We start from the raw sequence: 17,322 nt of genomic DNA on the forward strand, positions 1-17,322 counted from the left end.
TCATCCTGTTGGATGGATAAGGAAGTAGGCTTTGCCCCAGGTGAACTTCCAAGAACTTCTTACCTTTCAAAAGTGATGTGTCCCAGCATCAGCATCCTGTGTCCCAGCGCAGGCTCAGATATGAATTTGCATGTCAGCTTCGTACAGTATCACCTAATCCCCTCTGCATCCCCCCTGTTAGTGTATGTGCTGCCATATGGACACCAGATACGTGTGCGCTGTTCCCCAGCCACGGTTCAATAATGCCCTGCACCAACTACTGAGGTAATTTCACTCAACGGATAATGTTAACGAGACAAAAGAAAAGAAAGTCTTTGGCCCACAGTTGAGCCTCTGAGCAGTGACAAAGGGGCTTTTCCCTGTTTCCTTGTCACTCCCTAATCCCACTCTGCAATTACAACAATGGAAATAATCAGTTCACAATAAAAGGGGTTTTAATTTCCAATAAAAGAGGCACCTGAGACAGTAAGGCTAATTTCTACCAGACTAAAAGGAAAAAAAAGGTTCTTAAAGCCAGAAAGTCAAATTTTGCTTTCAGACGTGAATTAATTCCTTGGATCAGATTTAGTCCTTGAATTCACTGTTGAAACTTCAACAGTATCAAAGAAAACTTTTGCTAAGGCTGGATTTTCACCCAATTAAGTGCAACCTGCCCATCTGAGAGTTGCACCTGGCTCAAAAGAAAGGCCAGGGACTATAATAGTTGTCAATGCAATTTAATCCCTATGAATAACTTAAAACTGTACTATAGTTAATAATTGCAGGACTGCTCCAAAGCCCATCAAAATCAATTGGAGTTTTTGGGATCAGTCTCATTCTATGGAACACAGTCATTGTTAGGCCAGATACTGGTAACTGTGTAACATTTCTACACTGATATGCATAACAATATCTTTTCTACTAACATGTCTTCTTTTTGCTAACTCCAATTACATAGTCAGCAATCTGAGCTCTGTTCTAAACTGGATTTACAGCTGCGTGCAAACCAGTGCTCATGTGCTTTAATAAAAGGTGCGTAAACTATTGCAATAGAACACGACAGAGTAACCAAGGTATCAGCAAGGGACTGGCTTGATTTTAAGTGAGTGATTATCTTATCACCACTGACCACATTGTAAAATATTTTCAAGCTGAGAAAAATATCTCTATGCTTAAATTGTTTCTTATTTGAAGTGCTTTAGCAGCTGTGTCCACGCTTTGTTAAAGTGCCATCTCGGCAGTGGCTGGGATCACAGTCTGCTTCCAGATCTGCGTGTCCTCTATCCACACGGGGAGCTTCCAGCCAGCTGTACGACAGGATTGTGTTAACGGCCCAACAGAGGGAACGGTGAGATGCTAAACGCAGTGTACTCTGGTGCACAGGGTTCTCGTGTGCTAGACTCATTTCAAGAGTTTTTTGCCCTCAAAATTCAGTCATGCCCAGCAGACCTACATCCATGCACCTTTAATTAGGTAATGTGATTGATGCTGATGTGAAATTGAGGGCAAGATGGTATGATTAAGCGTCTCTTGAAAGGCATTGAGCAAGTTAATCTACTGACTTCAACACAAGCTGAAGGCACACAATTCCCTCATTGTTTTTCACTGGGCTTTTTATCTACCCCATGTTGCAGAATGGCACACTCAAGAGATGAAAAAACAGGACTTTTGCTACAACTCTGATTACCCTAGAGGAGGTGCAGAAGAGATTTAATGTATTTGGGTCTTTTAAATTTTTCTGTATACACAGGAGCTAAGTGAATGCTTCGGAAAGGCTCTGTATCATATATTCACATCTTTCTAGCTTAGGGTTCGGATACTAACACTACAGACCTATCGGTCTAGTTTTGCTCTGTTCTCTCTGTGGCATTAGTTCAAGCAGCTGTCAGGGAGGCAAATCCCCTGAAAAAGGTGGAATTAGCAAGCCATGACATTACTACTAGCAACTTGTCTAGATGTTAGTCTGACTACATGCCTTACAGTGGCTTAGGGGTTGGTGTTAAGTGATACTGCTTTCTTTTCAGCATGGCAGGAGTTCTTCACATGTTTATAGCAAGAAAACATTAATTTTTGGAGGTGCTTTTTCTCGTTTTCATGTAATGTTAATACATTTTTTGAAGAAATCTATTCCCCAAATTGTCATCCTTTGTTTTCAGTTGTACTCGCACCTTGTAAAACCTTTTGGTGAAGCAAGACTCTAACCACTCTTGAGTCTGGAGCTGTACACCCTCATTAGGTCAAATATGAATTACAAATGCAACTGACAGCTGTAACCTTAAGGCTTTACATTGTTTCTATTTAAATCAATAGGATTTTAGCTACGAAATTATGTGAAGACAAGCTATGATTCCTAAAGTCCATTTTTTAAAAGTGCTGTCCTCTTGTTTTAAGTTGCCCTGTACTCTCATCTCCAAGTCACTTTGCAAAGAGCAGCCAGCATCTCTGGAGATCAAATATTACAGACCAATATGCCATGCACCTCTATAAAGCAATAACCGCCTCAGTATTCACCAAGAAATGAGGATGTTTAGCACCTCTGAAAAAAGAACTCTTAAATATGTGATGACATAAAGGCTTAAAGATAATTTAGTGCTTCGGACAGTCCCACTAAGCCCTTAATACCTACCTAAATCTGACCTTTAGGCTTCCATTTTGAGCACTGAAGTTTGAAAGTTTTGGACTATGATAGTGGTTTAGTTTGCAACAGTGATAAACTTTATGAGATCTAATTTTACTTGTACTTAACAAAATTGCTTGAATTCATGGAAGGTGCCCAAGAATATAAAGTGTTACCATGAGAAATCACATTTTGATTCATCTTCAGGGTGTTATCATCTCGGCTGTACCAGCCTCTATTGGCTCATTAGAAAAGGAGTGAGGATTTGCATTTTAAGAAAGGGACCATCCACCTACATTGGTTTTCAGATAAATAAAAAACCATTTCCACTATGAAGTCACGCTGTGTCTGTTAAAAGGATGCAGACATTAAGAAAAAAATGACCATTTAGCAAACACACTTAAGCGTTAGCATTGTTGTAGATATGTTTATGGTTATTGCTCTGGATTGGGTTGGAATTTAAGAGGCTTTTAATGGCATCATTTTGGAAATGGTTCCTCTTGAAGGAATGACTATGTGTGAACGTTTCTCTGTATAGCTCTCAGCTCATGTACAAAAATTAACAAGCAGCATATTAACAGTATCACCAGAACAGCAATCATTCCCTGGCTAGAATGATGTACCATCCTTACACTTAAGTTCTTCTGTACAAAGCTTGAATGAACACATGGACATTTTTATGTTCCCCCTGCTTGAATTCATACGCTGACAGACCTATACGAAAAGGAGAATGGAAGTTCCGCTTCAAGCCCTACGTATGCAAGTCTAGAAGAAGCTGTCCTGCTCATCTCAGCAATTGCAGGAGCAGCAGATTCCAGGCGGCCATGATCCAGACTGCACAGGTTTTCACAGATGATAACCCAACGTAAGAACTGCCCTGCAAACACTACCAACCTTTAGTGTATTGCACAGAGCACGTCTCCGGCTGCTGCGCTCCCGATCTGCTCAATTGGCAGAGCTGCCCTCAGACACTGGCTCACCGATGCCTCGCATTTCAACAACTCGCTCAGGCATGGATAACTTTTGAGGCCTGGCAGAGGGCAGGAACGGTTCCAGTTTTCTGGCTAAATGCATAGGCCAACCCAGCCAGGTTTTGTGATTAGCCTAATTTTTCAAAACACTACAGCCACTTGCAATCACTCTATATTGAAATAAAAGGGTTACACGCTTCTGTGGTAGACAGAGAAAGACCGGAACGTCTGAGAAGGCCAGCATCAAGTCTGTAATAAACTGCAAAGTTCAATATCACGTGGCATTTAGGTTTCATTTAAGCTTTTTGAGGTCTTTTCTGGGGCAGGTAGGAACATTCCTTCCACACGTAATTAGTCTACTGTTAGGGCTTAGTTTTGAATCTAATATCCATATAGTTCATTATCATTTAATATATGTGTTACACTAGCACCTTGATTATTGTGTTGATTATTGTACAACTTTAAACACAAGACATAGTCCCTACTTCATATTATCTGTAAGGAAATGGTGAACATGGTTTAGATCCTAAAAAATAAAAAAAGAGAAAAATGGTTATCTGCTCATGAATAACAAATTCTTTAGTGCATTCATTCTAGTCTGAAACCCTTTTGTCTTTTTAAAGCATACCACGTCGTTCCCAAATTCAGAGCAATCGCCCCTCGCTTCCTGTCCCCTTAGTATCACGTTGCAAAATAAACAGTACTGTATTAATTGGAACCTGATAGATTTTTTCATATGGTAATGCAGTATCTTTTTTCTTTAAGTGTGATAAAACCCTCTAAAAGATGCAACTCGGCATCAACAAAATTAGGGAATACGCTACATACATTAAATAGAGGTAAGTTGAGCCCAGAGTCATTTGCTTCTTCAGTTCAACATTAGACGTGGGCGGGGGCGGGGTGTCCTTAAGTAATACCGTCTACACTCTGTTCCCTCCTCAGATCTGCCAAGATTCACAGTAAGAAAAGCAACAACAGTGGTGGGAAGAATAACTAAGCAATAGTCATACTTCAGATTGTTCTCTCTAAAAATTCATGGGGTTTGTACGATTGTCCCATGCTGATGCGGTCTATATGTGACATACACGTATACATATGAGTGAGCGATGTCAGTTTTCATCCGCGGGAAGCTTATACCTGTAGCAGTCAGTGCTTTGTTCAACAAGGCTGAGGGACTGCTAATGTAAGATTTAGTTCGTCTTTCTTCATTCAGCAATTAACCAGATTGCTGCTGTGTCTGTGTTTGATTTAATTTTACAATCCTCAGAGAGTTTAAAGAGCTGCTGTCTGAAGCACCTGCTTCTGAAATAGTAATGTGTATTTTTTGCTTTCCTTTTTTTATACTTCCGTTCTCTTTTGCAGTACCATGGTTCTCCACGCTCCTGGTTTTCTTATGTTTTCCTTCAGAGGCAAAAGTTACAGTGATCCTGACGCAGTTTGGGCACAGCCACAAATAGTCTGTTTGTCCTTCCTCTCTGTGTCTCGTAGGTAGAAAAGCGTCATTGTGCACACAGTTCTGTTGATTTCAGTGGATGAATCCAGTTCATCCATCATGTCAGGCAGTCAAAAAACCCAACAAAAATCTCAAAGAAAAAAAAATGTCTAAATCCCAAACAGGCATCTTTGGAATCAGTAGTGCAAAATGTTTGTGGATTTCTTTTCCTTGACCTACTGCAATAATCTCTTAATCTTCAAGTCTTTCCTAAAATAGTGGATCTGTAAATTTAAAGCATAAGAACAATAAAAAAAAAGCAAATATAAAGGTGCTTGGTTTTTTTTTTTAAATCACTCTCTTCAGATTCTCACTTACACCGAACCATTGCACACCTCTCAGAAGATCCGGTTAACCTACGGCATTTTTCATCTACATCAGGCCTCTCTCGCATGGGTACAGCACTGGGTAAATGCAGTGTGGAGAGTGGAGAGTACTCTTTAAATGGTGGATAATTTGAGATTACGATTAGCTTTTATCAGTGCAGCCTCAGCTCTGAAGATTAGTTTTAACTGGAAAAGATCTCCAGCAGAGGTCACATTTTAAATACCAGCACTTTGCAAACTTTGACTATCAGTGTAGCATTTTGGAGGTACCTTAGAAATGAGCTGATAAAACGAGTGGTTACCTTAAGGATTTCCACCTGTCCTTCTCTGTCTGGTTTTCTGGACTTTCACTTTCATAGGAAGCCAGATACAAACCTGGAAAAAGTAAATATGTGTTATTTCAAAAGCAACAGTAACCCCCTGTATCTCTGCATTCTTGTATGTCCTATATTGTACCATACAGCAAGAGAAACTTTAAAACTTCATGGTCCGCCCAGTAGCTGGTAATCAGTAGGACGCTGATGTTTAGCTCACGTGGCTACCTTTGGAAAGCTGTTAGGTTGATTTTATTGCAACAGTAAAAGAGCCCAGAGTTAAAATCTGTTAGCGTGACCTTCTTATATAATACGAAGCACTTAAACGGTCTCTGGTTTTGCAGATAGAGGTCTAGGCCTGTTTACTCCATCACAGCACTGCTGCCAAAGTGTTATATAAACATTAAAAAAGAGGGACAGGGAGAGCTGACAGCTAAACAAACAGACTTTTTAAAAGTAAGGCTCTTCCCATCACTTAACACAACGCTATCTTCCTCAATCTTTTTAAAGCTTATGGGGGCATGGTATCTTAAACGGATACAAAACACCCTCAAGGTAAGAATGAGTTACAGAAACCAGAGAAAGAACACAGCAGAAGAAAATAAACAAGTCTCTCTTTTTTCTGCAAAACTTTGCACTGTAGGATGCATTTTATGACACACCAAAATGTGTTTAGGCTGTAGAGTCTCCTCTGCAAAAGCTGGCGGTGCATTAATATCTCACTGTCTTCGCAGATTTTTTTTTTTTTAATTTAAGTAAGCTGTGACTTGCATTTCACACGCATTTCTTCACTTGACTGTTTAGCGATGCTTTATTCTTTAAAGCTGGAACCATGTCAGTATTCAAGTCTGCGCTACAGTTCAATTGCATTTTAATATTCCAGTGTGGGCCCACCATCCCGCCGCGCTGTAACAAGCACAGCACAGCTGCGTTTCACGTGCCGCTGCTGCATCTCGCCAATATCTTGGCCCACCTTTTGCTCAGGGCAGGTCTGTCTGCTCTGCGCGTCCCCTGGGGAACAGGGAGCTCTACTGTGGCTCTTGCACAGGGCATCTCGTGCAAGCAGGGTGAATACAGGGGAGGGCAGGAGAGAGAAAATCTGCAAACAGTTAGTGGGTTGAGGTCACCCTTTTTTGGTCCATCAGCCTGAAAACTGAACGTTTATCCCTGACTTTCACTTTCTGTCCCTTCAGAGCCTAAAACCAGAACAAATGCCTCCATCCTATCTCCTTTTGGTATGTATTACTTTAGTCATATTAATTGTTCTATTTTGGCAGCCATTCTTAGGATTTAGGCAGGATTTTTGAAGCAGTATTTTGTGTTCTGAAGTAGTCTGTGAAATAAAACCTGTCAGGTCTGATTAACTTGGATTTAGTACAGAAAAATGCCTATAGAATCAAGAAAAAATAAACCCAACACCAGTATAGCTTATGGGAATATAGCTACAGACAATTCTGTGCGTGACAATGTACCGAGTGGCAAATGACATAAAGCAATGTGAAATGACACAGTCTGACATGCTGGATACCAAATTGAAGAGGACAGATAAGTATAAAAAGACAATCAGAGAAATAATGCCAGACCAGGGCTTTCGTAGCTACAGCTTAAATTAATTACTAGAAAAGATTTTCTTAAAAATTCTTTTCAGTAGCTAACATTTTTCTTTGGTGCAGGGGGAGAGGTCAGCTGGACTACCATCGCCCTGGGCTGCGTTCACTGAAGAGATGACAGTGTTGGTTTGCGGAAGAGATTAGTTCTGGCTCCATCAGTCACAGAGTGAGTGGCTAAGGGACAGCTGACATTCACAGCGCTCCACGACACGGTTGTGTGGCCTCTTTTTGTGGTTATAAAAGTAGGGCTGCAATGGCGACTGCCTAGACAGTGCCTTATAGAGAAGTTACGGACAAGAGAAAAGCAATCAGGCAGCGGCTTCAGGAGCTAGAAGGTTGTATTTGCAAAACCACGTTGATAGGCTGGGGATAAACAAGCCACATGACAGCAACGCTAGGAAAGAACCAGGACCGGTCAGTGGGAGACATCACCAAAGCATGGATCAGGCTGTTAATTAGTAGTGATGGAGAGACGTATTTTCAGTGATTAGAGATTGTACACAGTCTTACCATCTTCAGTAAAAATGGGAGCAGTATGCAAGTAGTGGATGATGTTAGGGTCTTGTTCAAAGGGACATTCCACTTGCTTCCATGTTATAAATTCTCCTACTTGCTTAGCCAGTTCCAGAAATTTCTGTAAACATAAACCCATTGCGCTCAGATACAGTAAGGTTATCTCACTAAAACAACAACACCCAAGCAGAAGACTGAGATCCAGGATCCCTCGTGCCAAACCACAAGGACATTTGGAGAAAAGACCCATGTATGTTTTGGGTGGGTACATTTTCCCAGTTCATTTACAGGGGAAAGTGAGAGGAAAGGGTGCATTACATTTCTTCTTACAAGATGTCTCTGTTTGTACTTAAAGGAAAATGTATCCGTGAAAAAAGGTATAGGTTACACATATGTACTTGAGAATAGAGGCCACCAACTTTGATGGAACAGGAGGGAGCAGAATTAGATATTAATTACATAAAATGGAGTGACTCCAACGCCTCACAACTCTTTAGGCCTTCTAACAGTTCTGATATAATTTAGGGCGATGCCCCAGGCTCAGTGTTTTATGGGTTATTCAGTGTCTCACAATGCCAATAACTGAAGGAGAAATTTAATGCAACCAAAGACATGCTGAAGAAATGACTTACAAAGAATTAACTCAGGAACTATTTTCTCCTTGACCCTGGGCATTTCTTTGGGAAGCACCACATCTCTGCCCCTCCAGCAGAGGGCAGGAACACAGCCATCGCGATGCACAGCACAACGCAGAACACCTGCGTGCCTGCACGCTGCCACTGCCAGCAAGTTGTACCGGTGTAAAACCATCCACTCCGGCAGAGAACTGGGCTTACTCGGGACACCTGACTAACGCTACCTGGTGCCAGGGCTGGGGGGAATACAATCCTTCTACGGCATTTAACATAAATTTTTCTGTGTAAAACCTACAAGCAGGAGATAATACATTTGAATCCTTACCTCAGCAGCGTGACATTTACCTCATGGACGCAGTGACTGTACTCTATATGCAGTTCTGCTCGTATTCTAATTTTTCTTTAATGACCACAAGTAATTTGAAATTTTTTTTTTGAAATTATTTGAAAATAAAGAAATTTCTTTAAAGACCACAAGTCTTGCTTTGCCAAACCTCCTTATTAAAAATGAGAAAGGGCTAAAAAGGCAGATAAAATAAAGTATAAAGCATCTTATACTGATTTATTTATGTAAGAAAAATATTTTCCCATGTTTTCTGAAAAAGTTGTCTTCCCCTCCAAGCCATAAGCATAGTCATTTATACTGCTGACACTGTATTTCTAGCAGCCAACAGACATCAAGCAAGGTAGGATGATCTGCTTGGAATGTTTACATAAAATATACATATTAATTCTTTAAAAAAAAAAAACATTCTGGGATTGGTTTAACCTTCATGAAGTCTCTTGAGATCGTCCATTTTGGCATATTCAGTCTTTGCTGGCCTGCGCTGAAATCGCAGGCAAACAGTTTCAGATAGCGCTATCAGAATGGGATAGATAAAAACATTTTTCAGATCTTACTTCAAAGTTGACATGTCCATTTGGAAGGCGATTAGCACACCCTTCATTCAAAAAATAAATGTCTTTGATCAATAGGCTGAAGAAGGGGATCACAATCTGTGAAGAGAAATGACATAACTATTATCTTTCCAGTTCGGTATTTTCTCTGCATGAAAGAAGAACTCAATCAGGAAAGAGGAGAAAAAAGAAATATTAACTTTTCAGTGTGCTACGCACTTAGAAAGCAGTACAGCGACAGGCAAGCAAAAGGGCAGTGGGGCACAGAGACACCTTCAGCCATCAGGAGAACATATGCTGAAATTAATATGAACTGAACACGATGTTCACGAGCAGAATAACATGACTAAGAAAATGCTAATACTCCAGTGTATTATCAACAGCATCGGTGCCTGATGACAAGATCAGACAGCAAAGAGCAAAATAAAATTGCAGAACTCCTCTTTCTCTTTCGGGTCTTTACAAACAAAGATGCTGAATATACAGATCGAGCAATTTAAAGACAGCTGGAAAGCAAAGAACCAGTATTGTCCCTGAACAAGGAAAGACAGAATAAAATTTGATGACCAAGGGCTTGTCTGCAAACAGTGAATCAGGAGCTGCTTCATTTTCAACAGCTCCACGCATGGCTGCCTCTTGAGGATGTAATTTCCTTTCTGGTATCTAATTAGTACAACCTGCTCCTCCAAATTAACCTGCAGACAGTAGGATTGAAAATATTACGCTGGTGACAGGAAACTGCCAACAGTAGCCACAGAGGTCATTGTGGCACTCAAAATAAGCCCGGGGCATCATCCAGGGCAAAGTGGTGATCCAAGCGTTCTCTCTACGCCATCACAGTCAGATCATCATTTGCTATAAAAAAAGTCTACTTCTAGGTAAGACTCTTGAAATTAATGGAATTACAGCAGGATAAATTTGCTGCCAGATGTTGTACAGCAGGAAGCAGCAACAGCGCTCCCGAAGCGCATCCCCAGCACTTCAGCAGCGACCCCGCGTGCAGCAGACTCCCTCCGTGTCCTCTTGTGTCACAACTCAAAGGGGAAAGAAAGAGAACACAAAGGGCCAGTCCGTGACAAAGCTGACCCCCGGGGCTTTGGGATTCGATATTCAAATCGGAGTCCACCCACCTCTTCAGCAGTGGCCCTGTGACAGAAAAAGGACACTTGCAGGGTTTGAGCTATATGGGCGGCAGCCACCCCTGTGAGCATCTGGCAGCAACACTTGTCTTTTAAGCCATTAAGTATAAACATAATCACCATGAACTTAAAGGAAAGCGCATCACATGGTAGAGTGTCCAAATGTTTCCACTGGCCTATTTGTGAATTAACTGAACTGTAGCTCATTAAGTGTGCAGCAAAGTTAAAGTGCCTTCACGGCACGCAAGACCGGCCAAGGGAGCTGGTGACAACAAAGCAATCCTCTAGCTAAGGATTTAATGTCATACTGTTACTCCATCTCATGCTGTACATCAGCTGTAATGGGATATGGAATGGACCTAGAACAGGACGGCAGCTGTTATTTTCCAGTCTACAGCCTTCATGATGCAACAGCGAGTGCGAGCAAGTCATAGACGCGAAAACACTGAGGCAAGGAGTCTACAAGCCACTACCAATTCTTGCAGTGAAAAAAGAAGCCGATTTCTGTTTCAGCTAAAATACCACGTGCAGTAAACTGCTAAAGATCTGCGTCTCGGCTGGCTTTTTTATGGGATAGCCATAGATTAACTCTGTAATGTCAGTGCAATAGCCATAAAAAAGCCTGTACTGACACTCAAAGAGTCACTGGTGTTATACATCCTACTGGTATAATACAGGAATGGAAGCAAAGCACAGCCTAACCCCCCGAAACGCTGAGCCCTCCTATCAGGGTGAGGTGGAGCAATTTCTAGTCAAACTGAGCTAAGTGCGTTTCAGGGTTCATTTTTATATCACCCAAACTAGATCAATCAACCTAAGGTAAAGAATACAATTCAGTCTATGTGGTTTGTTTTCTACCAAAAATGACGATAACTGTAACCAGCGTGGTCTTAAGAAGGCGGAAAGAGAGAGAGGGCTGGAGGCAAACACTGATCCCCAGCTAGAAATTACTGCCAGATTCTGTCTACATATTTTTTGCAGGCAGATGCCAGCTTGTTCTACCCTGCTCCGCGCTGCCCGGGAGCCAGGTCACCATCGTTAGTGGTACTAAACATAAACGAAACGCCTTGCTGAGAGGGAAGGTATATACGAATGTGGGCTCAGTGCCACGCTAATACAGCTACAAAGCCACCAGTCAGCTCAGAGCACAGGTAGAGCTTGTTCTCATCTGCATCCCAAAAGCGTCAGACATACCCTAGGATACCAATTTTCTACACATTTGCACGGAATTGCTGCCTTTGGGTCACCATTAATTTCCCCAATAAAAATACGTTACCCTGTATGTTTTGTTTTCCAAATTTCTGTAGGAAAAGCAACAAAAGTGGATATAGTTACACTCTAACGTTGGCTTCAATCCAGGCACTTCGCTAGCATAAAAACTGGGTTAGTGCCAGAAACTCCTATTTCACTCCCTTCTGATTCCCCCCCCGCCATGCCATCCAACCCACCCACACGCCGAAGGACAATCGCCTCCCGCAGAAAGCAGCAAGCTAATGAGATCAGACGTGTTCTTCCTCCACAGTATCAGACAGCAACACCACACAGCACCGCACTGTACACACTCCCAACATTTCAATGCCAGAGACATGTCATTAGCACAATGTAGGGTTTCCCAGCGGAATGACTTAATTTTGGAGGTGGCATAGGTCGGCTGACTGCATAGATAAAACCAGACTTAGTTCCTAACAAGTACATCCCCCGGAATTCTGAGTGGGACATCATCCCTTCTTCATTACCAGCTCGCTCACCCTGCACTTCGGCAGGTTTCTTTCTGCTGCTGGACTGCATGTCTCAGCTCTGAGAGCTGCCTCGCCATCCTTTTACAAACCCGCTCCTGAACGAGTAGCGATAACTGTGCTGTCTGCACACCGAGAGAAGGGCTGGATCAGAACAGTGTGGACTGAAGTCAGGGATCCTCCTTGGGTATATTGAGATGCTTCTCCTACAACCTGTGCTGCAGTCTGAGGATGGGGACAGAGCAGGTCGGGCAGTGCTCTTCATGCCCCCAGGCTGGTGGCACACGGGGCATTTGGGCGAGATGTGTGCAGAGGAGGAGGAGGGGGAGTGTCCCAGGTCACTGGCTCACCCTGGCTCCCTCTGAGGATATAATTTAGCCCCCGAGCTGTGCTTCTGTTCAGGTGCTGGGCAAAACTCAGCAGCCAAGACACCAGCCCTCTGGAGAGAAGAAAGTAACGTTTCTGGTGAGTGTGCCAGTTAAATGCTAGCTCCTCTGAGCCTACAGGCAGTTTTTCTTCCTGCGAGACATAACCCGCTGCTTGGTCTGTTGGTCTGCGACACGAGCGCTCCCTCCAGAGCGCCTTCTCAAGCAGATGGACTGAGGCCTGAAGGCTCCATCTGAGCTTTGGGATGGCCCCTTCTTGAGAAGAGGGGTGCAGGGGACTGGGATCCCAAACTCTTGTAAGCACAATTCCGTTTGAAGATAAAAATTTTCTCCAGAGTGAGCTTTGCTACAAGTTTGCCAAGAAACAACATAACATTTTCTATCAAAAAAAGTGATCGTGTTCTTTCAATTGTATTCAAACTCATTAAAACAATAACTGATAATCTTGTTTACAGAAAGAAACAAAATCCCTTAATTCCTACAGCAAGAATTACAGTATCTGGCACTGTAAAATACCCAGTGTGAGTAGCTACCAAATCATATGCTTAAGCATTTTCTTGAACTAATGTTATCTACACAAGGGAAACAGAATATGGGCTTTTTCTTATGTAAAATAGATACCTTTCAATCTAATAACCTCTCTGCCCTCGGTCTTAACCAGGTAGGGGTAGAGATCTGACAGAGATTGCCAACTTCCACAGGAAATTAAGTCAAACAACAAAGCAACTGGTTGGAGTATATACGATGGTCGCAGAAGAACTAAACTGCAGAAGCATCCCAGACTGACAGGCCCTCGCTGCAATGGGCGAGTTAGAAGAATTTCTCTGCCAGTCACAAAGATCCAAAGCCGTCGTCTCGTCTTTGCAGAGAAGTGCTTTTCAGAACAACTCAGCGTATTCCCATTGCAGCTGAGTCAGCCTGGGACCAGATGCTGATCTCATTTCACTGTAAATGCTGTGGGATTCCATTAGCTTCAGCAGATTTACATCAAATTTACAGGGATGTGAGATTAGCATCTGGCCTGGCTCCTCTAGTGAATGAATACTAACTTCTGTATTATGCTTGTTCACGCATTATCTACTGTACCTTAGCCATACTCTGTGCAGAGATTACCCATTTATGACTATATGCAATTGCAATGTTCAAAACAAACCGTTTTTCATAAAACAAAAAAAAGAGAGAATTGAATGGAGAAATAAGAAAATGAACAAGAAAAACTGGGGCGCAAAACAGGAGGATCCTGCACTACCATCTTGTCAATCTGATTTTTGCAGCATCAGTGACATCTCAGAAAACTACGTATCTGCCACGAACACTGATAAAACCCTTCAATTCTTGCTCACCGAGATGGGAGCAACAACCAAATGAAATGAAAATTCACGCGGACAGAATTTCGCTCCACATTTGCTGCAATTGATTCAGACTAGACTTCTTTGCGGGACTTGCAGTAAGTCACCTTTCCCTAATGTAAAGGGAGAACGACCTCATCCCCGAGCGCTGTGCCCTTTGCTCAAATCACACACAACACAATAGGGGCCTGTCCGCACAGAGGCCTGGCTGGCACAGCCGGAACAGAAGCAGGGTTCCACCTGGGCCCGCCGGGCTGATGCTCCATACCAAAATAAAAGTTGTTTTAGTCTGGAATACCTATTCCATCAGGCTTATCAACCTAAACAATGTGAATTTTCCTGGGATATAGAGACGCTTGCACCAAAGCGTTCCATGCTGTGTGTCCTGCCCTCTCTAGCTCCCCAATGTCTGAGAGCAAGTCCACAAAAGCCCTGTCATCCATTTCAGACTCCTTTCCGCCACAGATTTACATTTCCAATTGCATTTAGCAGCGCAGGAGCCTTGCATTGGTGACTCATGGAAGGGAGGAGAGCATTTGCATCTTGAACATCTTTTGTCTTTGAGCCTCTGGTTCTCAGCAGCAATGCACAGCATCCGTTTGGAGATAAAGGGATGTGCTCACACCTACCTTCTCCCTGTTGCTGTGGGCAGTGAGGGATCTGTGAGCAGCCCCCCGCAATGCTGTTCTGTAGTTATAGAAGTTACCAGTCGGGTCCATCTGGTGCTAGATACACAAAGAAGACATGTTGGTTAGAAAGCAACCTGGGTCCTCTGAAGACAACTTCACCCTCAGCTGTAGCAAACCCTGAAGAAAACCTTGCCTACATCTTCAAAAATCTACATATGCACAAAAACCCATGAACCAAAAATACAATGAAAGATCTACAGATCATGTTTGTACCTTTGATTTTTCTAGTAACAGCTTACTGAGCTTTTATGTGAAGAACGGAGATTGCACATTTTATCTATGATAAATCCTGGTATCCTCAATACCCAAAACAACCTTGGGCCGTGTTCAGTTGATGTCCAAGGTATAGCCTGGGAGCTTTACACTCAGCACCGTGTCTGTGGCCAAACAAAACTAGCATCACTGGGAAGCACTATGGCTTGCATATAGGCTTGTATTTTTGGGTTTTCTTCCTCTTATTTGTTTGAGTGCTCTGATTCCCCTCTACATTTCAGCAGCTTCACACCTTCCTCACTACACCTGGGAAACTTCAGCCAGAATCTGGCCTGTGAAACATGTCTGCAAACATCTCATACCTGGATCACAATGTGAACGTTCACAAACAAAAAAAACCCAGAATATATAATTCAAGCAGTGTATCAGCACTTTTTTTTTTTTTTTTTTTACCTCAAGAATGAAAAACTTGGCTGTTTTCACTTTTGACCAAGTCTTCTTTAGCCTGGAAACTGGACTCATGTTCATTCCAGCTAAGAGCGAGAAAGAAGAAAGGAGAGCCAGGGATCAGAGTCAGGTTTCCTTTTTCATCTGTGGCAGCTGATGGAGAGGTCTGGTTAGAAGCTGTACTTACAAATGATTGCCATCAGCGAATTAAAATTCCCTATGTTAAAGCACTCTCGGGCAACGTCAATGAAGAATTCGATGACTTGTGCTCGCTGTTTCTTTTTTGCAGGCTGCAAATTAAAATAAACGAATATCTGTAATAAGCACATGCAGAATTGGAGGGCATCTTAGGTATTTGTTCCATATGCATCTGCTATCAGTCACTGTCCCCAGTTCTGTTCCAGCAATCCAGTGGATACTGCTGACTGGCAGTCTCTAAAAATCAGAGCTTTCATCGCAGTGACACAGAAGAAATTCCCGGCAGCTCCCAGGCTTGCCTCAGTTAATGTCTCAGTCTGGAACAGGCAGCCCAAGAGCCCTGCAGCAGCTCAGCCCCCCGCTGGCCTCCCTCAAGTCAGTCGACACATCAGCACGGGCTTTCCTGAAGGCAGGATTTCACACCCATATAACAGCAGCATCATTGTCCCAGAAAGACTTTGTTTCACTGCATTAATCCCTTTCCCCTCTTCTGGCCCTTTCAGCAAGTCGGCCAGGACAAATGGGAGTTTGCATTTTAAATCCACATTTTAACTGGACTGGAAACACCCCACCTTTTCTAAAGACAATCTTCAAATGGTAACGCTTTTGAGTCACAGGCTGCCTAGGCTGTTTATACAATTACTATTCCTCTCTTCCGCCCCCTTTTCAAAGGAGAAAACGTTCATTTCATTTTGATGGGGCCAAGTTAAATGAGCTAAAACCACCACCAAGTTAAAAATCGACCAGTCACAGGAACAGTAACGGGCAGCAGGACAAAGAGCCATGCTATGGGAACGCACATGCACAAGAGAGCTTTAGGATGACAGATAACAAACACTGCTCCACTACAATGTTTTCCAGCAGAAATCTCACAGGATAATTCAAGGCGTTTTTTCCTCTCTTTTTCCCTGCAGGGTTCATTATTCCACACTGTGCTCCTGCTACATCAAGAGAAGAGCGCATCCCCTGTGTGTCGCCAGCTCTGTTTTGCAATATGTTAGTCATTTATCAGGTCGCTTCTGCGAGTGCAATATTAGTAAAACTCACCATCAGATGCTTAGCTAGGTCGTAAGAAATAAATCCCCAGGTTTGCTCATTAATGTAAAATCCCAAACTGGTACTTCAGGCATGTGGTAAAACACGCCAGGTACTTTTCGCTTACCATGCAAATTTCTGTTGCTACGAGATAGCAGAGTCTATTGAACCATTTCACATAGGCCTCAAGGTTACTCGTCTTCTTCTGTTCACTGAAACAAGTCTGGGGAGAAAAAAGCACAGAAAGACATATAACTGTGTTTCAGTTAGCTGCCTGATCGCTTAGATAAATACTACACAAAGGTAATTATTGGCCACCTCTCTCCGATGCACACGGAAGACTCTGCATTAAGGGCCCCTCTCAAAAAGTCAGTGGGTAGGTGGGTGGCAGATGCAGAGGGTCTCTCTGAGACTGTCACACTGCACAATTCACACCGGTGTCTAGAAAACAGCCCCATTTTGCCTGCAGCACGTGTTCACCGACACAGTCTGCGCTGACCCCCGTTCACTGGGATATTAACAGCCGGGGCGCTGCAGGATTCAGACAGCAACAGGAACAGGCAGAAAAAGTAAGACAAGCACAGTCTTCCATAGCACGCTCGGTTTGTGGCTTTGATTCCAGGAATTCCTTCACTTCAGTAAATGCAGTCACCCACAGCCCTCTTCTGGAGGGGACGGACCATAATTTAGTGAAGTGAACAAGAGATAAGCAAGAGAAAACACGGTCCTAGTTGCTTCTTTATGAAAAAAAAACATATTTCCCTTACTGAGTTTTC

At 42.8% G+C, this 17,322-nt stretch overlaps 1 protein-coding gene across 4 annotated transcripts in view; it reads right to left on the reverse strand.

Moving 5' to 3' along the window:
* Window positions 1–4,122: 4,122 nt before the first annotated feature.
* The window catches only part of RASGEF1C (RasGEF domain family member 1C), a 76,432-nt gene continuing 63,232 nt past the window's right edge, over window positions 4,123–17,322 (reverse strand). For 3 of the 4 annotated variants that reach the window (XM_074603850.1, XM_074603847.1, XM_074603848.1), the window contains 8 exons: window positions 16,674–16,769; window positions 15,501–15,603; window positions 15,320–15,399; window positions 14,594–14,689; window positions 9,358–9,453; window positions 7,820–7,943; window positions 5,688–5,760; window positions 4,301–5,283 (listed from right to left, as the gene is read on the reverse strand). In XM_074603850.1, the coding sequence (XP_074459951.1) occupies window positions 5,259–5,283; window positions 5,688–5,760; window positions 7,820–7,943; window positions 9,358–9,453; window positions 14,594–14,689; window positions 15,320–15,399; window positions 15,501–15,603; window positions 16,674–16,769 (693 nt within the window). In that variant the 3' untranslated portion in view covers window positions 4,301–5,258. Of the gene's footprint in view, window positions 5,284–5,687; window positions 5,761–7,819; window positions 7,944–9,357; window positions 9,454–14,593; window positions 14,690–15,319; window positions 15,400–15,500; window positions 15,604–16,673; window positions 16,770–17,322 lie in introns of all 4 variants that reach the window. The other variant, XM_074603851.1, reaches the window with a different exon arrangement.

This window comes from Larus michahellis, chromosome 11 (assembly GCF_964199755.1).
Source record: "Larus michahellis chromosome 11, bLarMic1.1, whole genome shotgun sequence".
In the NCBI taxonomy this organism is placed as follows: Eukaryota; Metazoa; Chordata; class Aves; order Charadriiformes; family Laridae; genus Larus; species Larus michahellis.